The sequence below is a fragment of the Falco peregrinus genome, chromosome 13 (genome assembly GCF_023634155.1).
Source record: "Falco peregrinus isolate bFalPer1 chromosome 13, bFalPer1.pri, whole genome shotgun sequence".
Classification (NCBI taxonomy): Eukaryota; Metazoa; Chordata; class Aves; order Falconiformes; family Falconidae; genus Falco; species Falco peregrinus.
Window position 1 is genome coordinate 1,582,869 of NC_073733.1, and position 22,497 is coordinate 1,605,365.

General features: G+C 52.9%; 1 protein-coding gene across 2 annotated transcripts; it reads left to right on the forward strand.

The window, feature by feature from the left end:
- The first annotated feature begins 267 nt into the window (after nucleotides 1-267).
- On the forward strand, nucleotides 268-19,721 carry ARHGAP36 (Rho GTPase activating protein 36). Of its 2 annotated transcripts, none has more exons than XM_055818289.1 (11): nucleotides 268-1,397; nucleotides 5,225-5,381; nucleotides 8,764-8,826; nucleotides 10,021-10,277; nucleotides 11,341-11,533; nucleotides 12,014-12,069; nucleotides 12,526-12,676; nucleotides 14,788-14,936; nucleotides 15,595-15,765; nucleotides 17,488-17,585; nucleotides 18,545-19,721. In XM_055818289.1, exons 2-11 carry the CDS (start codon nucleotides 5,267-5,269, stop codon nucleotides 18,681-18,683), a joined length of 1,392 nt encoding a protein of 463 aa, XP_055674264.1. In that variant the 5' UTR covers nucleotides 268-1,397; nucleotides 5,225-5,266; the 3' UTR covers nucleotides 18,684-19,721. The 2 variants fall into 2 exon arrangements, with proteins under 2 accessions (XP_055674264.1, XP_055674263.1); XM_055818288.1 differs by lacking the exon at nucleotides 268-1,397 and adding an exon at nucleotides 1,986-2,139.
- Nucleotides 19,722-22,497: the final 2,776 nt, after the last annotated feature.

Sequence of the window (22,497 nt, forward strand, 5' to 3'; positions counted from 1 at the left end):
ATCTCCTCGCGCTCATCGGTGAGCACATCTGAACATCCCGAGGTTTGAATTGCTGCATGGAAGCTGGTGTTAGCAATCCCATGGGGGACAGGAGGGCCACCAGTGGATGGGCATGCCGTTCAGGACTGCCTGGCGCTGGGGCACTGTCAGCTGAGTCCTCCGGAGGGGGCGAGGGGGCTGGGGGGCCCTTTGCTAAGAGGAAAGCTGTCCCATTAGTAGCAGCAGCAGCGAGACAAGCCCTAGATGAGGCCTGTCACCCCGGTGCTGTGACCTGCTGTGCATCTTAGCGGGCAAACCTGGAGTGAAAGCAGGGGCTGCAGATGTTTCCCCTCTCTTTGGGCACGGGTGCAGGGATGGTCCTTCATTAAACCTCATGCGGGCGGTCACCCACTTCTGTACTGCACGTGGGCCCCCGCAGAGCAGGCGCTGGATGGCTTCCCGGGGTTCTGCGCCATGTCCTCAGCTCGGCTTCCTGCAGTGGGACTGGGGCAGAGCTGGGGCAGCACGGCTCTGCCCAGGGAACATGTTGTGGCACCGCTGCCGTCACCACGTCATGGACCACGAGCCCAGCTGCGGTCCCCAAGGTGCTCATCGGCGTGTTAATGCGCAAGGAGGTGCCAGTTTTGGGTGGCTTGTGGGTTGCCGTAGATTTGTAAGTCTCTCTGGGGTCTAGCCCTCCACGTACAGCACGTTGTGCGAGATGGTAGCTGTCCTGTCGGGTCTGTGGGCACTTTAACAGCAGAGCTTTGCGGGGGACCCCTGCAGCCCCTCAGGCCCGTCATGGGTGCGGAGCACAGCCGTGTGCCTGGCCCAGCCTGCCCGTGCCTGCCCGCCCTGGAGACTCGGTCCTTGTGAAGGTGCTGTGATGGGGCAGCTGGGGGGTCTGCCTGGGCAGCCAACGTGAAGACCATCCACGGGCCCTCATTGACCAGCACCCAGGCAGCAAATTTCCTTTCCAGGTTTCACCTGGCAGAACAGCTGATGCTTTGGTAGGTGTCCTAGTTACTGGTAGGTAGGAGAGGGGAAAGCATGGGGACAGAGGAGATCAACTGAGCCATGATCGATGCCCTGCCAAGGCACAAACACTGTCAGGCGTGGGAAGTGCTGCTCCTTCCCATCTAACCCTGCTCTCTCTCTCTCTCTCCACACAGCGTTTCTGGCTCTCGTTTTTTTTGGCAGAAATTTCATGTTCTCATCACCCCTCTCCTCCCCTCAGCTGTGTTCAGCTGCAGCATCTCCTCTCTGTCACTTCTCTGCTTCTCCTCCTGCCAGCAGGCAGGGAAGGTTCCCCCACCAGCTCTTCGGGGCTGCGCAAGACACTGCTCTGAAAACCATCACCTTGAAGGAAGAGAAGGGAGCCTGTGCTGCTCCTGGCTGTGCTGTGAGGAGGAAGGAAGGTAAATGTCAGCCCTTTGTTCTAGCTGGGAAGAGGTTAACTTCGGTGCTGAAAATGGGGGAGCAACTGCAGCTCCTTGGGAATAGAAGGGGCAGCTGGACTGGGCTTTTCCCATGAGATCTCCTTAAATAAGCCCTGGTCCTAAAAATAAGCGGGGAAAGTCATTGCGGAGAGGAAGTGCTGTGTTAACACTCCCAGCGAAAGGCATTTTATTTTTGTTTTCGAGTTAGTGAGATTCCTTCTACAGCATCCCCCTCGACGAGAGGATTTGCAGTACTCTGTTTTTTTTCCCCTACTGTGTACCGGCGTGCCCCTCGCGCGGAGCACCAGTGCCCGGCCGGAGGGGCTGTCCTGCCGCCCACTGCGCTGCCATGCGGGGCTCTGCGGGGCTGCCCTCGGGGTGGTCGGAGGTGTCGGTGGCCTAGCTGCTCCCATGAGCAGAAATACATGCTTGCTGCAACAAGTAAGGCCAGGGTTTTTGGAGTTAACAGATGAAGCAGGAGTTTGTCAGAAAGCCGGTGAGGGTGCTTTATGGGGCTGTTCTCATAGCCCTTATGGGTAGGGCCAGATAAGCAGCAGCTTGCCCTCCTGCTCTCCCTCTGTTCTGCTCCCTCTCCTAATCGGGTTTCCTCCGCCCTGACCCAGGGCAGCTGCATCCTCGGTGACTCGGCTCTGTCCCTCCCACTCGGGCAGGGGCTGTGGATGTGGGATCTGTGGCGGCTGCGAGCTTCGCCTGCAGGAAGGTAATTCCCTTCAGTGTGTCTGTCTTGGGGACTCATCTGTCCATCCCGCGCTGCTGGGAGGCTCCTGCTCGGGCACCGCGTCTGCTCATCCCTCATTTCTGGGCATGGCAGAAACGCATGAGCTGTTGCTGGCGAGGGGAGATGTTCTTGCCCATCAAAGCCGATGTTTTATCTGCACCCCCTTCTTGCACCCCGGCTGCCATCCCAGGGGAGCTCCTGGCCGAGCATCTCTGTTTTCAAAGCTTGGTAGCACCAGTTACTTACTTTACTTTAAGACTGGCCTCTCGCATGCAGCCCCGTTGAGACAGTAAATAAAATACATTCCTAAAGGGCTGCTTCTTCCTTCCACACACTTTTTTTCTTGTGGGATGAAAGTTATAAACAACCATGTATGACTTTCAAGGCTGACTGCTGAGCTTGCCTTGGAGGGAGCACGTGGAGGGGCAGAAGGCTGAGGGGTGGCCAAACAAGCTGCAGAGCCTAAAGAACAGCTCCTGGTGTTTTTTAATAATTTAATAATGAAAAAAAAAACAACACCCACCTTTTAAAACAAGACATGAATGCCTCTGTGGGCTGTGCCTCACCTAAAACTCAACGGTATTGTGATTTTCTGGCCCCTTTGCTAATGCATCCCCTGACTGGGAGGCTCTGGGTAGGGGTCGGTGCTGCATCAAGCTGCCTGCAGAATTAGCTGCCATGTAAGTGGAAGTGCACCAGCTTTTCCTGGGTGGTTTACCCCTGAGTCCAGTGTATGAGGCAGTTGTAGGCACCTGCACAGGTAATCACCCTGAGGTGCTGAGCTGTGCCAGGCAGCTTGGCTGTGCTGCATCTCACATTTGTCACCACGTCTGTGCTGAGGCACGTAATTTTTGTAATAAACATCAAACATTTCAAGAATATCTTTGTCTTTAGCTGAATTCCTTTTTTGGTGTGCCCCACTGGGTAGTGTGTAACTTTTTTCTTTTTTTAAAAAATTTAAATAACTCTAAGTATCTTTAGATATTGGAAACCTGGCCAAAAGAAACACTGCCCCGGGCACAGGGGGTGGAGGTGGGCAGGCAGGGCTGCGCTGAAGGCTGGTACAAGAGCCTGTGAGGCTGCCTTGTCACAGCTGGCTCTAGGAGATTTCCACGTGTTTGTTTTTCATTATTGCCTTAAAGCTTTCTTTGGGAAGGCTCCTTTCGCAGCCTGTACTCTGACCATATCTTTTCTGTGCACACGCTCATAACCTCAGTCCTTTCTTCTGTTTACTGCTGCTTTTTGCTATTTGGACCATGGCAGGGTTTGCTGGGTGCCAGCGAGGTGTCGCGGGAGGCTGGGGGCACCCAGGTTAGTGCAAGGTGAGGAGCTGGGTGCAGTGGCCCTGGGTGGCCTCTCCAGGAGGCTGCAGGCAACAGGGAGAGCTCCCCAAGGATGCAGGAGATGGGATGGGGCATTCGGCATCTGGCTGTGACCCACAAAGGGCTGTGGGCTGCAGTCCAGCCTGTGCTAGGGGTACAGGTGTTGGTGAGGTTTTGGCAAGCACTGGTTGGTGCTGGAAGTCTTACAAGAGATGAAGCCTAGTGTTAGGTGTTAAAATAAGAAATAAACCAATTTAAAATGGGGGGGGGGGAGGCAGAGAAGAAAAGCTTGTGAATAAAAGGGGGCTGTAAGTCTCATTTAGTGGGTTGTGTGCTGCTTTTTAGTTTTTAGAAGGTTCTTATCACTGAAAAAATCCAAACCCCCAAAGCTGTCTTCTCTTCACTCACACTGGAGCAAAGCTGCTACACCCACCTCCTTGCAGCGTGGGAAGCAGCTGCCCAGCCCCTCCGGCCCGGTGAGCACGCTGCAGGAGCAGAGAGGGAGCGGCAGCGAGCGCGCAGCCCCCGTGTCCCCACACTGAACAGCCAAGGCTCTCTCAGGAGGCCACCACTCCGCAGTTATCCCTTGCGCCTCAGCATCCAGCACATGGTGGGATGTGGGTGAAGGAGAGGAGGGGCGCACATCTGCACAGCATCCTCCCAAGACCAGTCCGGGTCTGGCATCTTGTCCCAAGCCCTTTCCACCCAGAGCCCATGGTTTTGCTTGCATTGAGCTGCAGTCGGGGGCTGGCCAGAAGCAGAGTTCAGCTGATTTGTATGAAGATGGGCTGCCAGGAGCTGTTAATGCCAAAAGCCTTGGGCCCCCTGACTTGGTGGAGATCATTGGATGGCAGGGGTGAAGCGAGGTGGGTGTCTGGAGGGAGCTGCAAAATGCTCAGGCTGTCCCAGCAGCCAGGACGGGCTTTTTGCCGGGTGCCACTTCTTAGTGGGGCAGGGGGATGATGAAAGTTTAAGTCTGAATGTATCCGGAGTCAATCCCAACAGAGCTGCCTGTACCTGCAGCTGAAGGTTAGGTCTGCGGTCACAAGGTGAGGACACGTTGGGATGGAGCCCCTGGCTCCGTGGGTTGTTGTTTGCTGAGGAGCTCCCAGGTGGGAAGAGAAGCGTGTTAGATAGTGTCAGACCAAGCAGGACAAAGCGCTGCTGGCTTTGGTCCTCTCACACGGGTTTTTGTTGTGTTTTGGAACATGTTGTACCTTCCAGGTTTGGTAAGGAGATGGTCGGGCTTGTCTCCATCCTGACTTTGGTCATATGGAATGTGGTCTTGAGGCAGATGCCAGCCAGGAACTATATTCCCGTGGTGAAGAATGGCCAAGTCCCAGCATCAGGACCACAGTCCCTACTCTGGCTAACCAGGATGTGTCCTGTCTTGTGTACGTGAACCTGATGGTGTTGGGTTTCATGTGAAAACTGATGGCAGCTAGAATCAGAAGGAAGGAAACTCTCTGCCAAGCACAGGTGCCTCAGGGAGCCTGTGAGGTTTTGGCATCCAGGGCTGAGGTCCCTCATGTACTCCCTGATGCTTCCAAGGCCTTTGCGTGGATGGTCAAAGGGAGATGCTGTGGTTGGGGCACCTGCTGATCAGCTGGCTCTTGGGAGAGGTGAAGGAGGGGCAAGTGTCTCCGGCACTTGCAGACACCCTGTGGCATTTTCAGCAGCTTCTCTCCTAAAGCAGGCATCTCTGTGATGTGCGATTCTTTTATTTTCATACATATGTTTTACAGAGGACATTTATCTGAGCCCTTCTGCCAGGACAGAACACCAAAATGCAGCCTGTGCCCCTGCACAGCCTTTCGGAGTTGGAAAGAGCCAGTCTGCAAGAGATTGCTCTCTACCAGCTGCAGGAGAAGCTGCTTGTTGGAGATGTCAGCCTGGCTAAAGGTAGAGGATGGGAGAGGGTGGCTGCTGGTGCGGGAGGGCTCGGGGCTGAGCTGTTACTGCTACTCATCCCCACGCCCACACTTCATAACACAGGGCGATGTTTATGGAAAGACATTTGAAACACATTTTGGTCCAATTTATTTTTTGTTCCCTGCTTTGGTCTGAGCCTCGAAGGCCTATTTGGCCTTCTGAGGAGGGTGTGTGTGTCCATAGGAGTGTGAGAATGTGACCTTGCCTGTTGCCTGCCTCTGATCCCCCTAATCCAAACCAGATTAAATATGATTTGGCAAGGCCTTCTGCTGGGACTATCTTAATGCCGTTGGGATGGGACAAACTTTGCGTTTTGGGTTCATGTCCGGCACAAAGTCCTGATGCTGGGATGGGGTTTATGCAAGGCTAGAAGACGTGCTACTGAAATTAATGGGCAGATAAATATAGAAGCTCCACAGGGACTGAGCTTCTCTGTCCTAGCCTACACAGACACATAGGCATTCTCAGGGTTCCCACAGCTGCCTGTCTTCCCCGATGCCTACACATCTAACCAGGCAAGTGCAATGAGTTGGGGATCAGCTGAATCCTTCCCATATTTACTCATGGGAGTAAAATCAAGAGTGGACAGGCCACCTTGAAATGGCTCCTCTGTCCTGGGGTGTATTCTGGCATGCCAGCAGGGCAGGAGATGCCTGCGGCTCAGCAGCCCTAGGCTTGAGTGGTACCAGCAGTGCGGGTGCAAAGGGAGCTGAAGCATCTCCAGCCCAAGCATGGAGCCCCCCATGCCTCTGGGGACATATCCCAGGGAAGGAGCGTTTCCTAACGCCCAAATTCAACCTCATACTGGGCAGCAAGTACTTACTCAGGGTGCTATCCGAGTATGGCTTCCTCTCTTAATATCTGGAAGGCTTCATGCAGTGAAATGGCTTCAAGAAGAGTAAAAGAGAGATGGCTTCCCTCTCGTCACGAAACTCCCAGTTGCTCTAGGGCTCCAGCACCAGCCACAACAGGCTGCCTTTATCTGACCACAAACATCCTGGTTCCTTTTAATTTTTTTTTCTATTTTGAACTGTTGTGATCCCATTTTCAGTGTTATCCTGCAGCAGTAGCTTCTCTAGGGAAGAGCGCAATGCAAAAAAAAAAAAAAAAAAAAACAACCAAAAAAACCCCCAAAACATATTTCCTTCCTTGCTGTTAAATGTGCTGCATTTTGTCTGATGGCTCCTCTCTTCCTGCGGGTAAGTGCAGGGGACTGCAAAGTTCTGATCTCATCCTTCTGTGTATTTTGGACATGACTCTCATGCTCACTTGTTTTTTGAAGGAAACAGCTGCTGTCAGGGAATCCCTCCTTCCTTTTGTCCATCTTTATATCCTTTAGATTTCTACCTGCTAATTGCTCTTTTGGCAGTTAGCTGGCTGGGAGTCGATGTGAGATGCTGAGCATTAGCTATGAAACTATTCTGCCTGAAACACCATTTTCTTGTCCCAGCGTTTTAAAGGGAAGTTCATAATGTTTGGAAATGCCTGAATCTGGGCTGCGCAGTCTCCCTTTGGGTCCATCCACCTGTCTGTACTTGCTCCCCAGCATCTCCCCATAAGAAATTCCTGCCGCCTTTAATGAACAGCCATTGCACAGTTGTGATGATTTTTCCTCGAGGAAAAGGTGTTCAGCACCTCTTTTGATCCTTGTATCTCCAGATACCTAGACAATGAGGATCACAGGGTATGCTTCCCCTTGCCAACCATCCTTTGGGGCAACCTTCAGCCTCAATATCCTCTCTTCCTTCCATCAGTCCTTACCTCATTCAATCCCAACAAACTTCTCCAGCATCTCAGCCCTTACAGCAAACAGCCTCCTTCAAGATGACCCTCCTGGGCTACAGAGCAAACAAGTCATGGGTCACATCTCATTTTGGCCAAGTCTGCAGTTCGAGCAGGAGATGACCAGGAAAGATGAAATCTTTGAAGGATGCACAGCACCAGGCTTGCTGTCATGCATTGGTGAAAAGAAGTTGGCCTTGTCTCCTAGGTTTGTAGTGGATCATACGCGTTCCTCTGTGAGGGAGATATCAGCTTGGGCTTCTGGACAGGGGGATCCTGACAATTTCTTTTATCTCCTGCCTCGTGGTTTGTTTCCCTTAGGAACATCTGCACAGCTTTAGGAGTGGAGAGTTAAGCAGATGCTCAGCCTCAGCACGTTGTGTCACCCCTCCTAACAGCAGCGTTTTGCTGGCCTTTTGTTTCCTTGACTGAGTGGGTTTTGTCTCCAGGTTGTTGTTCATCTTCCTGCTATCTGGTCATTTGAATGAAACAACACATATGGCGCTGCAGAATAGTTAATGTGATTTATGCACGTGTTGCTCATACCAACTTTCATAGCTTTCTTCTTAATCTTACAAAAATAACCCAAACAATTGTATAAGCTGTTTCTAGGAAAAGAATTCCTCAGGAGTAAGGAGCACAAGCCAGAACAGGGGCGATGTCTCTTGGAAGGATTTAGGGTGGGCAGTGAATTCGTTTTTCAATTCATTGCTGCTGAGCTGCTGTCTCTGGAAGCGCAACGTGGGGAATAATTAGGAGCAGGGCTTGCCTCTCTCGGCCCACTGCAGGATATCTGGCGATGTGTGTTTTGTCTGACTTTATTTGTCTGTGCTCTGTAAAACATTGGCAAAAGCTTTTCTGGGGCTGCATGCCTTTTTCCAGTGTCAAGACCAGACTTCTGAGGATAAATTAGGGTAGCTTTCTGAGTCATTTCTAGGACATCATAATTAATACAGTCGTGTATAACATGTATGTAGAATTTAAAGGTGGCCAGAACAGTTTTAAGCTACAGCCTTTGGACAGCTGAAGGTTTTCTGCTGCTCTTTCATGTGTTCTCCATTTTGTAATCCCAGTTAATTTGCTGCCCCGCTGATGGTTCATATGCTCTGACCTGCAGTTTTCTGCATTGCCGGATTGCACATCTGGATAGCAAGGCATCAGTAAGCCCTGATGGAGAGAGGTTTACAGGGCTGTGGTCTGAGGCACGTGGGGTGAGTCCCACAGCTGGGGTGTCTTTAACCCATGGCTACGGTTTGGTGCCATGGGGTCCAGGTGCCTGAGCTTGGAGGGGTCCCCTCCTCCGCTTGGAGAGGATGGTGGCCCATCTCTGGGGCTGTTTCCCCCAGGTAGGTGATACCCACCATGCCATCCCATGCCATCCCATGTGGCCTCATGGCCTCATCCCTCTCTGGTCCATGGCCACCTCAGGCCCCCAGTGTCCCTCTGCCCACGGGAGCTGCCTGTGGCCATGCTCTGCTCACAAGTGTACAGAAAGGTAAATGTCTTTAAGGGGAGACCGTGCTAAAACAGCCTGATGATGGAGGACCTTTGCTTTCTTTTCTCCTCATAGTTGGACCTAAAGGCAGTAAATCTATCCGCCAGAAACTGGAGAGCTTTTCCAAGGATAAGAAAGGTGAGCAGCCTCCCTTTTCCCCAGGTTTTGGTCCCTGCTCTCAAACAGAATTGGTGATTTTTGATGAAGCTGAGCTGGGAGGTCCCTGAATTCAGCCAGGTGCTTTGTCCCGTGTTGTTCTGCAGTTCTCCAGCATGGGCTGTAACGGTACGTGCATGAGCCTGAGGGAGTCTGGAAGAGATGCGTGTGCGTGTGGACAAAATATGTGTGCACATGAACATGCATTTGTGAAGATGCACACACGCGAATATTTCTGCCTGCCTGTTTTAGCCCTGGTCTTGCTACTTTGAGTTCTGTTTTATTGTCCCTTGAAGGACATCAGCCACAAACCTGGGAAAACCAGAACTGTAGAGCACAGCCAGCTGGGAATGAGCCCTTACTAATTTTGTACAAAGTTCACTTAAGGAAATTATTGAGCAGCAGTCTGATATTTTACTAATTGGATTTGTGGCTTGTACTTCAGTTGCAAACCCACTTGGCCCAGGGTGGTGGGGAGGCTGGAAGTAAGGAGAGCTCTCTTTTCATCTCCTTTATGAAGTTTCCACTTCATAGATGCTATGGCATCTTTGTGAGGCTGTAACCAATAAAAGGAAGGGAAGTTCAGGAAAAACTGGGACAGGTTGCAACAAGCATGTTGATGGAGGCCAGTTTTCCTGCTGCCTTCCCAGCTCCCCTGCACCTCCTTCCTCTTCCTCCAGGACACTGTCTCCCACACCATGCCCTCGCTGCTCAGCTCTCTGATGGCACTGCACCCTGAGTCCCACCACACAGTGTCCTGCAGCTTTCCAGGGCAGCAGCTCTCCTTTGGGTTTGCCCAGGGTCACTGGAGATGCTCTTCCCACCTGCCCAGGCACTCCTGGGGAGCTGGAGAAGGGAGCAGGAGGGGACAGAGCATGCAAGGACACTGGTAGTTACAGGACTGCTGTCCCAGATTCAAGCTACAGATCTCCTTGTCATGCATTGAATTGGTTTTATACTCTCTGAAACTCTTTATAAACTCTGAAGAGGATTTTATTGTCCTTTTCACTCTCCTGCTGGCGGTACCTTTACAGTATCCTGGTACTCCCTTCTGTTGGTCAATCACTTTATCCAGGCATGCACGCGTGCCCCTGGCAGTTGAGCTGTGCTAGTGCAGCTCCCCCTCCCTTTTCCCTGCTAGTGATACTTTCTTATTTCTTCCACGTTCTTCCCTAGACTGCTCTCCTCAGACCTTCGGGATCCCGCTCTTCCAGGTCATCACCAATGACCGTGCCTACAGGCAACTGCAGGACGCAGTGAAGAAGAGTCGCCGGCTGTGCCTGGAGGTGGAAGAGACAGTGACAAGGTTTCGGGCTCAGAGGCAGAAGAAGTCCCCAGTGGGCAGGAGCTGTGGCCTGGTACCCTGTGGGGTCTTCCCGGAGGAGCCGCTTTCCCCAACTCTTCTTGACAACAGCTCCTGGAGCCAGCGAAGGGTACGATTGGAAAAGTGGGCTGCACTGTGATGGTGCTGCAGGCTGGGGGAGGCTCCGACCTCGGCAGGGTCTGTTCTTGATGAATGTGAGTTATCAGTGCTGTGCGCTGGGTTGGTCCCAGCCTGCCCTCAGGGAAATGGGGTGTCCCTGCTTCCCCCAAGAGTTGGGTGGCGAGGCGTGGGACACTCTTTACTAGCTCAGCTCTTACGGAGCCAAGGTTACCAGAAGGACGTGGCCAGGCAGCCAAAGGCAGAGAGGGATAGGAGGACATTCATCAGTGGCAGGGATTTTTCTACTCCTTTGTTGCATCACATCTTGGTGAGAAGCACTGTGAACAGCTATGACTTTTCCATGAAACAATGTCACGTTTTTGGCAATGTTGCAGTTGGAGATGGGGCCTCGCACTTGTGAAATTCCCACCAGAAGTTGCTGCCATTGGTGGTGGCCATGTTGGCTCCCTGGCCACGTGGCAGGGACGGACCCCTCGTTGCTGTGGGGCCAGTGGCTGTGCGGCCCAGCTGCTCTGCATTGACTAGCCTTGCATCAAAGCGGGTGGAAGGCGGTGTGCCCGGGCAGCCTGGCCACCCTCCTGGCCTTAGTCCTGTTTCCTGCAAGAGGAGGTGGGTATTGGGCTGGGTTTGGTTTGCCTCATCTCTCTGGAGCAGAGACCCACGCCTGCCTCTTGCGAAGTGCCTGTAACCCCTGGTGTAAAGCAGCTCCAGAACAGGTAACTCAGTGTAGCATGTTGTGCAGTCAGAGGTGAAAGATGTGGGGAAATTTGCTCTTTCCCCATGACTGCACGTGGTGTAGGGGCTGCCTCAGTGGGAAGGCTGCATTTAGGAACACCTCCCACCAGGAGCAGTGCACTTAAATGAGCACTTGGGAGATGGAAGGCATCTCTGTGGTTCTCCTGCAACCCCAGACAGGCTCTGTAGACCTCAGCATTTGTTCAGAGGTGATGCCTCCACTTCCCACAAACTCCTGAGGTCACAGCATTGACGGTGTACTGGGATCTTGTGGGGTAGTTCCTGCCACCCTGAGAATCACCTCTGCTCCACCTCAGGGGGCCATGTCCGTGGACTCCATCACTGACCTGAGAGACGCTTCCAAGCTGCTGGAGGCGCTGCAGTTGTCACACCCCCACGAGCTGGACCCACAGAGAAGCCTGGGCAAGAAAAAGATGTTGAGCCTCAACCCCATCACCTGGCAGGTCCCGCGGATTGTGGACAGATGTTGCAAACACATTGAGACGCACGGTAAATGCGCATGCCCCTCCAGCCGGGCGGCGTGTCCCGCGGTAGGTCGGTAAAACCCCTCCTGGGGATTCCAGCCCAGCTGCTCCCGAGACGGAGGAGGCAGACGAGTCCTGGGGCAGGGCACACTCCCGAAAAGCCACCGGGGAGAGTCTGCCGGGCTGGGTGCAGCATCTGGGCTGAGAAGTGAATGTCACTGCGTGTCAGCGACCCATCTCCTGGAGTGCTCTGGCCTTAACTCCCCCTGCAACACAGCACCCAGCTCAGAGTGTCTGCACGGATGAGATCTCCCTGGCCCACAGGTAGCCCCCGAAAACCTTACAGCTCTGAAACCTTTCTTTTTAACCCCTCTGCCAGAAGCAGGGAAGGACACGCTGCCTTGCAGTGCAAGAGAACCACTTCCATGATGCTGAGGTGCTCCCAGAGCTGGTTGGGGTGGCAGGGGGCTGTGGGAACGAGCGCACTAACCTGTCTGTCCCCCAGGTCTCCACACGGTGGGCATCTTCCGGGTTGGGAGTTCCAAGAAAAGAGTTCAGCAGGTGAAGCATCCTCTGTGGCAGTACTGCATGCGAAGGGCAGATGCATGTGTGGGTGGGGAATGAATAAAGCAGACATTGGTGCGGAGAGGTCTAAGATATCACAGGCACATGCTGGATCACAGATAGCCTTAACCCGCTGCTGGGTCCTTCTCCCAGCCACAGGGAGCAGGCTTCATCTCTCCAAGCTGCCATTAGCCAAGCTTCCACGCCCTGGTTGGCCATTCAGAGCCAGGGGCTCCTTCTGGTCCCATGGCCCATCCTCAAGGCAGCAGGAGGCTGCTGGGCTCTGGTGTGCCTTTTCTTGGGGGTGCCCTGAGTCGGAGGGATGTCGGAAGTAGCCAGCCCTTGTGTCCTGCCTTTGCAGTAGCTCTGTACAGGGACAGATCCTGGCAGCATGAGTCATATAAAGAGGAAGAACTGACTGTTGCTTTTATTCTTATTTCTTCCATCTTTAAGCTGAGGGAGGAGTTTGACCGAGGGGTGGATGTTTTCTTGGATGAGCATCAAAGTGTTCATGATGTGGCTGCTCTGCTGAAAGAGTTTCTTCGGGACATGCCAGATTCACTGATACCCAGAGAGCTCTATGCAGCCTTCCTCAGCACAGCCTGTGAGTACCCTGGCAGAGACTCACTCTGCACCACCCACCCATCACACTTGGGTTTGTAAGGAAAAAAAAAACAAAGGGAATTTTCTTCTTATGCAAGTACCAGGTCTCAGCACAATTTGGCGTGCTGCGCAGGAGCTCAGCCCAGCAGTTTGCACTGCCTGTACAGGCATCTTTGCAAATCCTCTGCCCAGGTCCCCCTGCCATCCATATTTCCGGTGACTGAGTTTTTAAGCAGTCTTCACAGCTTCCAGCATCACTTTACCTTAGTCTCCTTCACCATGTCTTTGCTTCCCTTTTGCCATCCTTCTCTCCTCAGATTTGATTCTTCAGATCCTTGAATCCCCGCTTCCACGTCAAAAATGAGCAGCTCCACACCAGTGGGCTTGCTGATGGCTGTGTGCCATGCCAGGGAGGAAGACGGGGCATGTGGGTGGGGGGAGCAGAGGTGTACAGGGATTTAAGGGAATGTATAAGGCAAATCTGCCCCCAGGCTCAGGTATTTGAGCATACAGCACACCTGCGCTGCAAAGCAGGAGCGTAAGCCAGCCTGTCCTTGCTGAAGTCACCGCGGGTGGCAGTGAAGGAGTGGCAGGACCTGGGATGCTGCCCTGCAGCACTGTCCCTGGGCCTGCAGTCAGCCCCTGCAAGGGTCAGGGTCACTGCCAGTCCCACCTTTCACCCTTCCCCAGCAATGTCACGTGTTCTCCCTATGGGTCAGCAGCCTCTAACCCTTGTCCAGATCTGCTAAGCTGTTACTTCTGTTTGTATTTTCATCTCTTGCTGCATATGAAGTGACAGTATCTCTCATACAAGCCTGCATCCTAAAATACAGGAGAATAAATGATACACCTTTGTCATATACAAGGACTTTTAGGGCACAGGGTAAAGCAAATGGCTGGGAACTGTCAAGTGAATTACCTTCTGTATGCCTTCCCAGTGGAAACTGGTGTTACTTTAGATAAAGATGGGCTTCATGTGAGATGAGAAAGTTAATAAAGATCATTGCTGTTTGCCCCGCAAAGCCAAGCAGAACTGCAGAATATTCACAGTACTGAAATACATCTTTTTTTGGAGTGATGCATACAGGCTACAGCCGTGTCTTCCAGGCTTAACATCAGGGCGAGCACCTGTGGCTAGAGCCAGGTTGTTCTGGACCACTATCCCATTTCCAGGAGCAGCCGGGATCTCTTAGAGGATTGTGTAAAAACTTTAGTGCTGTTTTCTCCAATATTCCACCTCCTGGTGGTCTTCAAGTAACCTGAGCCTGAAGTCTTGTTAATGTTTTATAGCCTGGAGTGGATTTCTCTTCCATCTGCTTGCCCAGCTGTGGTTTGAGCCCACCCAGCTGTGTGCTGGGCACAGCCTTCAGCAGGTTGCAGGGCTGCGGTTTAGTTACATGCTCCATTACAGGCTAAGTGCCATCACCTGCTTTCTTGCTGCTGCCAGCGTGTGTGATCTGAGCAGATCTTCAGCTCACACTGGCTTTGTGATCCTGAACCAGAAGATCTTGCCAGTTCTCCTTATAGAAGTGACCTGAGGAGCCCCCCGCGCAGCCAGCACCAAGCAGGATATGGGACCATGCACCCATCCCCTCTGCACCCCCCATCCGCTGCTCCTTCCTCACAGCCATCCATCACACAGAGCTTTGAACGTCCCCCTTGCGTCATACCCTCCTTGTTATGTTTTTAGGTACTTTCTCCAGCCTTGGCTGGCTGGCTGTTTGCTGTCCCCCTGTCCTTCTCCCTTGCCAGCTCGGTGTCACTGTCACTGCAGAGAGGTGACTTTTTCCCCTTGCTGATACTGTTAATAAAAAGGCTGAATGGCCCTGGACCGCGTGTGGATTCTAGGGTGAATCCATGAAAATTCACACCACACCACGTAAAATTTTTCAAACATTTGGCTCCCAGATCCTTCCTCACCACCCTTCTTTGCCAAAACCACTTGACAGCAGTGGGATTAATTATATGCTCCCTGCATGGATGGGATAAGGGGTAAGACACCAGTCTGGCTCCCTTCAGAGCTCGTTACTGTGGATGTAAATGAGGGCTGTCCAGCTGGAAGTGCCTAGTGGGCTGGGAACCATGTTAATTAACGGGCTGCTCTCTGCCTAGCCATGCAGGGTCCGGCGCAGCTGGCCACCCTCCAGCTGCTGCTCTTCCTGCTGCCCCCCTGCCACAGCGACACGCTGCACCGGCTCCTGCGGTTCCTCAGCGAGGTGGCCCGGCACGCCGAGAGCTCCTGGGGCCCTGATGGTCAGGAGGTAAGGCTGGCCCAAACTGGTCGACTGCATGAAGAAGGGATCGCTCAGACTTCGTTGGTTTAAACCAAGCAGGGCTTTTTGAAAGCCTGGGTGAATCCTTTGGCAAAACCAATTTGCTGATAAATCCCCTTGTCCTTGCCAGATCTGCATTGCTCTTGGACCAGCTGAGTGATTTTTCTGAGTTGCAGTAACCCCAGAGAGACCTGGCTGTGTGTCCGTAGGCAGCACAAGGGGCATTTTTGGTGGAATAATTCTGGTTTTCCACATCCATCTTTCATGAAGGACTTAGGATTGTGCATCAGGGCTGATTTTGACTTCTCTGGACAATTCAAGCTCCAAGTCTTTCCATGATTCAGAGACTGTCTTTGTCCCATATTGTAAGATGATACAGAAATATTGATTGTTACCTTTTTGTGGGGGTTGTGAAAGCCAGGTAGATGGGAATGGAGACCCTGATGCATGGAGGGGATGAGCGTGTGCTCCAGCACCACAACCCTTCACGCTGGCCTTGCCACCAGCTCAGAGAGGACCAAATGGGACCCAGATCAACACCCTGGCCTCACTCAGCAGCTTGTGTTCCTGTCCTGGGGTGGGTGAGGCTATCCTGGGATGCCGGTGCATCTATAATCTGCAATTTCCTTTTATGTTTGCTTGCTAGATTCCTGGGAATAAAATGACAGTTTCAAACTTGGCCACAGTCTTTGGTCCCAACATCCTGCAGAAGGAGAAGCCTGGAGAGAAAGACGCTGGTGCCGTGAACTTTGAAGACAGTGCTGCCATCATACTGGTACTCCAGAAGCTGATTGAGCACTACCAGACCTTGTTCATGGTAGGTGAGGCTTTCTCAGGGCAGCTTCTCTAGACCCTGCCTTCCTCTCTGAACTCTCCTAATGGCAGCAGGAGGAAGGATGAATTCACAGCCCCACTTAGCAGCAGATTAATCAAGTTAGCTTATGAAGATGTGATTCATTCCTCATGGCAGGTGTAATTGTTACTTTGGGATGGCTTGTTACTGGCATCGTAAGGCAGAGCTGAGGGTCACGCCATGAACAGGTTCCCTCTTGTCGCTTTTCACCCCAGTGATGCCTGACTGGCCTCATTTGGGACAGGAATCAGCTGGCCAACAGCAACTGCAGGAGTGGTACCTCAGTGCTGTTTCTTCCCTAAAGTCCCAGTGAGGGGAGGGAGGGGGAAGAACAGGAGAAAACAGGAGATCCTGGAAAAGGGAAGGAGCTGGAAGGCAGTGGTGTTGGGGTGGAGATGCCACAGCCTTAGGCAGATATGGGGAGAGCTAGTGAGGGAGAGCACAGTGGGGAGAGCTAGTGAGGGCAGCGAAGGATGGGATCGCTTCAGGTCTACTCTTCAGCGGGTGACTCAGACCATCAGTGCGAGGCAGGGAGGGCTTATCCTGTCCTAGGGGATGCATCGACCTGGGGTTCCCAAAAGCATCTTTTAGGGTCAGGTAAAGGTTCATATGGACAGAGAGCTCTGGGACCTCCAGGCCAACCAGATCAGGGCTCAATTCAAAGTTAGATCAGAGCTACATCCAGCTGGGGTTTGCTTATTTCCAGGGATGGAGACTGTGACCTCTCTGCATCCTGCCCCAGGGCTGCACCAGCCTCGGGGGAAGAATTTTCTCCTTGTCAGAAGTGTTTCTGCTGCAGCTCATCCCTGCTGCAGCTCGGTCTGTGCTTAGGCACCTCTGGGAAGGGTCTGGCTTTATCCTCTCTCCAACCTCCTACAGACCCCCTGTGTTTTCTCCTGGCAGAATCTTGCTCTGCATGGTTGTCCAGCTGGGCTTCAAGCCTTCGCTGTTGCACTCTGCACTCTGCCCTGCTGCAGCACGGGTGCCAGGGAGGCATGGCAGACTGGGGTTGCCTCTCCAGGCTCTGCGCTTCCCTTTGCCGCTCTGGGAGATGCTCGTGGAAAGGGCAAGCGCTGTGCAGTGCGGTACCTGAGCGCAGGCAGGGTTGCTCAGAGGCAGGTATGGTGGTTGAGTGGGAGAGCCGCTGAGGGTGCACAGCAAGGTGCTGGCGCGAGGGCCACTGATGCTTCGTGTGGGCTCGGGCACTCTGAAGCAGTCCCCCAGGGATGCGATGTAGGTGGGCGGCAGGCAGTCATATAGCTCAAGTGGCTGCTCTTCTTGTGGACAACCCAGCGGAGGCTGTGTTTGAAACCCTGGCAGAACCCCCCTGGATCAGCAGCAGCATACACTGAGCAATCCTCCTGGCCCTGGTTTTAGGAGAGGACCTGGGAAAATTCCCGAGAATTGTCCATTTCCTACAGGTCTATGGGAATGTGACATTTCAGGTCCCCAACAAGCCTTGTAGCAATTGTCTGCAGGCAGCCAAAGGAGCGGGGTTAGTGTGGGAAAAGCAGGGGCTAAGATCCTGCTCAGCCTCCTGGCAGGTGTGTGGGACACGACACCAGCACGAAGGGTCTGTGAGCACAATTGACCTGGAGTCCTTTTGCTGTCCTTGGCTGCCTCTGTTCATCTTCCTCCAGAGAGGAGGAGATGGCACGAGTGAGCATGTCTCTGTATCCCTCCCAGGTCTCTCCAGAAATGCAATGTGGCGTCCTAAGGAGGCTCTTTCAGACTGACCCCGATGTCATTGACTACCTTCTGCGCAGGAAGTTCAACGCCGTGCCGTAAGTCCCCGCGAGGCACAGTGCTGCTGGAGGGCATCTCGCGGCACGGGGGCAAAGCCCACCTGAGCAACGCTCACCGCGTTGCTGGCAAGCGATGGACAGATCCTGCTGATCGTTCTGCCCGTCTTCCCTGTTCCTGCTATCACTTTCGGTCATGAGCTCCCTGGCTAAAATCCTTCACTTTCTGTGCTAACACCTAACAGCTGAAACACCCCACCTTTTCCGTCCCTTGGAGCTCCCTGTTCTCCTTTTTTCCTCCCCAGCCTGTGCCACGCTCTCTCCTTTACCCAAATCTGCCCTGTATCAGGGCTCCGGCGCTGTGCACATCTTTCTGTGTGCGTACTTACCCCAGACTCCTCTGCTGCTCCAGCCTCTCAGGATTGCACACTGATGCCTGCTCCATTTTCAGCTCCATCACCAGCTTTCTCCAAATTTTCACCACCCTTGGTGTTGTCCGCGCTTCTGTGGGGATTTTGCCTGTCCTGTGTGCGCATGTGTCTGCGTGTGACTGCCAGCTATGTCTGTGCATCTGCTTTTGGTGGCAAGGTGGGATCGACCCACAGAGGCTCAGAATCTGTGTTCATGCCTTTCCCTGTGATTAAAGAAAGTTGGGTGAAAAGGCCATGTGTCCCATAATCTGGGTCCACGACCATGGCACATAACACTGGAGGTATTTTGTTCCCCTGTGGTCTGAAGCACGACACGTCTGGCAGCCTTCGATCTCCTTGTAGAGCTGCTGACTCCTTCTGCAAACATGGGCTGTCCGGTGTGAAATGGTTTCCTGGATCACAGACTTTACGAGTCATCTATGCTACTGTTCCTTGTCTGTCTCTACATTCCTTTTGGACTGTCCAAAGAGTTGGCAAATCTTTGAGCTGGCTGCTAGAGGCCATTCAGGTGTGCAGTTGGCAACAGAAGCAGTTTGCAAACAGCATCTCTCTCTTTTTTTGTTTTCTTAGGAGCACAGAGAGTGAGGATTCAACAGAGGAGCATGCTCCATCTGCACTGCCTGGTTGGACCCGCACCCTGGAGAGCAGCTCGGTCTCATCAGAGCTGTACAGCAGCATCTCATTCCTAAACCTGGACATCGGCATCTAGCAAGGCTGGGCCAGGTCCTCACACTGCCTTCTGCAGACAAATCCGGGCAACCTCTCCCCAGTAAAAAAGAAGCCCTCTATCTTGCTTTGGAGGAGTGGAGAAGTGAAAGGAGTATGAACGTCTGTGGGAGCATCTTTTGCTACCAGTAGATGTGCCAAGTGGTTCTGGTGCAGGCAGACCCACCACTGGAGAGGCGTTTGTGGGTTGCCAGCAGAAAAGCTTTCCACACGTGGGTTTGTTGCTAGATGGCAACCAATAAATCGGTGTGCTTGTGCAGTGGCTGTGCAGGCCCGGCTGTGTGGGCAGCGGTGTGCCGAGGCAAGCGTGCTCTGGGAGCACCAGACAGCCGTGGGCCGCAGCCTGCCTGCAGGGCTGAGGTGCCGCAGTGCCCTCCTCCGCTTCACTGCGCTTCGGGCCCTGAGGTTTCTGCCCCAGCCTGGGGAGGACAGCCTCTCCCCTCCGAATGACCGCCAGCCCGTGCACTGGGACAGTGAACTGGTGCAGACTGGGGAGCAGCAAGCAGGTGTCCAATGGCTCGTGCCATGCTCAGCAGACAGGACTCGGAGTTCTAAAATGACCTCCAGCTGGCATCCCTCCAGGCGTCCGCTGGGCGCTGGTGGGGCTGGCTGCTTACGGGGACAGCAGGGGACAGCAGCAGCCTGGGGCTGGGACCCCCTGTGCTGGCAGGGAGGAGCCTGGCCTGAGACAGCACAGGATGGTGCCTCTTAGCAGGGCAGTGAGGGTGGAAAGTGCAGTTCAACTTTGTGCCCTTGGTGCTTTGGGATCCCTGTTACTGCGTGGTGTTTTATCCCAGGCTCGTGCGGAGGGAAAGCTCTCTTGGAGCCAAAGCAACAGCACCATTGTTGCAAAGACCCTGGCCTGCCACCTCCAGATTCACAGCTTGCTGCTTTGCTTGAACCCAGGTTTCAAACCACTCATTTTATAGACAGAAAACACTGTATTGAACCCAAAACGTATGGCTGGTGTAGTAAGAGGGAACAATAATCTCTGAAGATTATAAACTTCTGTTTTCCTCGAGTTAATGTTCAGTAAGTAGACCTAATATATTTTACAGATTACAGCATCTTTTCATGATCTTTGGCTGAGAACTGTCCGGTTTGGGGTATTCCTGCTGCTCAGGCGCTGGAATTCACTGCCGGTTACATGCAAATATATGTTTTTAGCTGATCTGGCAGAATGAAAGTTATCAGCAAATATTTTCTGTTGTTTTCTTTCCCTTTACTCTGCCGGACGTGGCCTGGCTGCCCCTTACTCGGTAACCCCTGTGGGCTGGGTTGTCTCTGGGTGAAGCAGCGGCACAGGGAGGGATGCTCTGGCAGCCATCCACAGGCAGCTCCGGTGGGCTAGGCTGGCACAGCGAGCCACAGCCAGCATGGTGCAGGGTCAACAGTGTCCGTGGAGGGGGAAGTCAAAGGCAAAGGGACAGCAAAAGAGGCATCTGTGAATTTTGCATGCAATGTCTTTTTGCCTTTCATCTGTCTTCTGAGATGATGTAATTTATATTCTTGTCTTGACATGTCAATGGTCACATTCACAGTTTAGATCTTACTTCCAAGGAAATGCAGTTGGAGAGCCGAGAAGAGGGCAGGTGGGTAGGAAGCTGGTAAGGAATGTGATGGGAGGAGAACTGGTGCCCAGAGCAGTACTGGTGTAGAAAACCAGGTCAGACAGGTAAGAAAGGAAGGCAGTTAATGCTGGCAAGCAGCTGGGCAGAAAGAAGACAGGAATGAGCTAAACCAGGACTTTTTAGTGTTTGGGGCAGATGGATCTGGTGTCACAGCTCCTCTTCTTTGGATTACCTGACATTGGCTGTAAATCCATGACTTTATTCTGGAGAAACGATGAGATACACACTGATGATTACAACAGTGTTTGTTCTCCATGAATCTTGGCAAAAATGTCTGGCTTTATAATTCAGGGCAGGCAGGGTTTGGCTTTGTAGTTGCTTCCTTTTGTTGCTCTGTAGGTCTCCATCTGTCTGTCACTTTGGGTTGTATTAGACAGCAGGGTTTCTCACGTGTGATAGAAATGTCTGTTCCACGATAGATTTAATTGTCCTGTTTCATGTATGACTCTGAAACTCCCCCAACCTCAACCTTAGCAGAGGACTGATTGAAATTCATGTCTGCATAAGTTCCCAGCCTGTTGCTATGAGCTCCTCATCACAGCTGCCATACGCTGACATGTGGGCATAGTTGGGTTTTTTTCTTGTGATTTAAAATGTTTCTGTTTACACTGGCATGTTGAGTAGAAGCTGAAGGACTTGACAGCCCTTTGCCTCCCCAGAGTGGCTGAAAAATGAAAAAGTATTCTTGAAAACAAAACCAAGCTGGAGCGTTTGGCAGAACTGTGGCTCAGGGAGGACAAGGAGGAACTGGGGTGTTTAAAGGAGGACGGAAGCTCCATCAGTGGTTCGCTCCATGTGGGTTTTCCTACGTTCACATCCAGAGTCAGTCCATGAGAGGTGGAATGGGGGATCGCAGCTGGGACCGGCGCCCTGGGAAGCTTTGGGCTGGCAGGATGCTCCTGCGTGGGGGAGCGGCGGGTGCTGCTCGGGGCTGGGTACCAGCTCCGTCCAGGGGAGGGGGGATGCAGGTCAGAGTCTGGCCTGAGATGTAGGCTCCGACAGCATGTGTTGGCTGGGCAGTTGGAGCAGGGCTGTGGCCGTGGCTTGGCTCGTGTGCCTCGCTACCCTAACAGTGTCACAGCTTTGGCCTGTGCCATGTAGCATCAATAAGATTATTAACAAATGCTTGAGCCTCGCTGTGCCCCTCAGCCTGAGAGGGAGGAGGGGTTCCAACGTAGGCTCAGCTGCATCTGTCTGGTGGATGGTGCCTGCCTGGAGGTACTGCACCCTCTCAACTGTGCTGCTTAGGGCTGAGCTCTTATTTTGTAAAGGTCCCTTCCCTGTGGATGGGTACAGTTGGGATGGGTGGAGAGGTAGTTCCTGGAGAACAGCATGAAGAGAGAAGTGTGTGCTGAGAGATAGCTGGTAAAAGCCTCCCAAGAACTGATAAGCTCCAGAAACGAACAGTGCTTTGGAGTCTGCAGGAGTGGATAAACTCAGGATACCATAAGACCACTGAAGGTTTCTGAGGTCACCAGCATACTCGAGCACCCTCTGTGTAACCAACGCCATATCCAAGGAGGCAGCGGCTGCTCTGTGCAGGACAGGCTGCAGGATCTGCAAGAGCAGACCCTCTGGGATACCTTCCGTATTTCTTCCTAGAAGCCTCTGGCATGTCTGCACGACCCCGCTCTCAGTCAACAGCTGGTGTTGATCTTACTGTTCCCATGTCACTAGTTATCTCCTGTTAGTGGTAACGGCTTCAGTCCGTTAACAGTAACGCGCGAACGAGGACAAGATGTTCTGGTAACTCTTGGTCACAACTTGATGGTGGATCTTTCTGTGTCCCCACTGTGGGGGAGCACTGGGAAGGGGGCAGATCCTCAGGCTGGGAGGAGTTGCTACAAATGTTCACCAAGAATTTTAAACCAAGAAAAAGCAAGTAATCTTTGTGTCTTCACGTGGACAAAAGGGCACTCAAATCATTTTGCCAACCTGAAACCTGGGCTGCACATCAGCTTCTTTGTCATCATGGGAGGACATGAAGTGTTGGAGTCCTGGGTGCACAGAGAATGGATGGATAAGGCTCACTGGGTGCAGTGGGTGACAGGCCATCCAGGAGACACCTGTCCTACAAGTGTGTTGTATGTTGGATTCCTTGGGGACTGAAGAGAACTGATGGCCACAGGCAGAGGATAGAGATGGCACAAACCTTCATCCCTCATC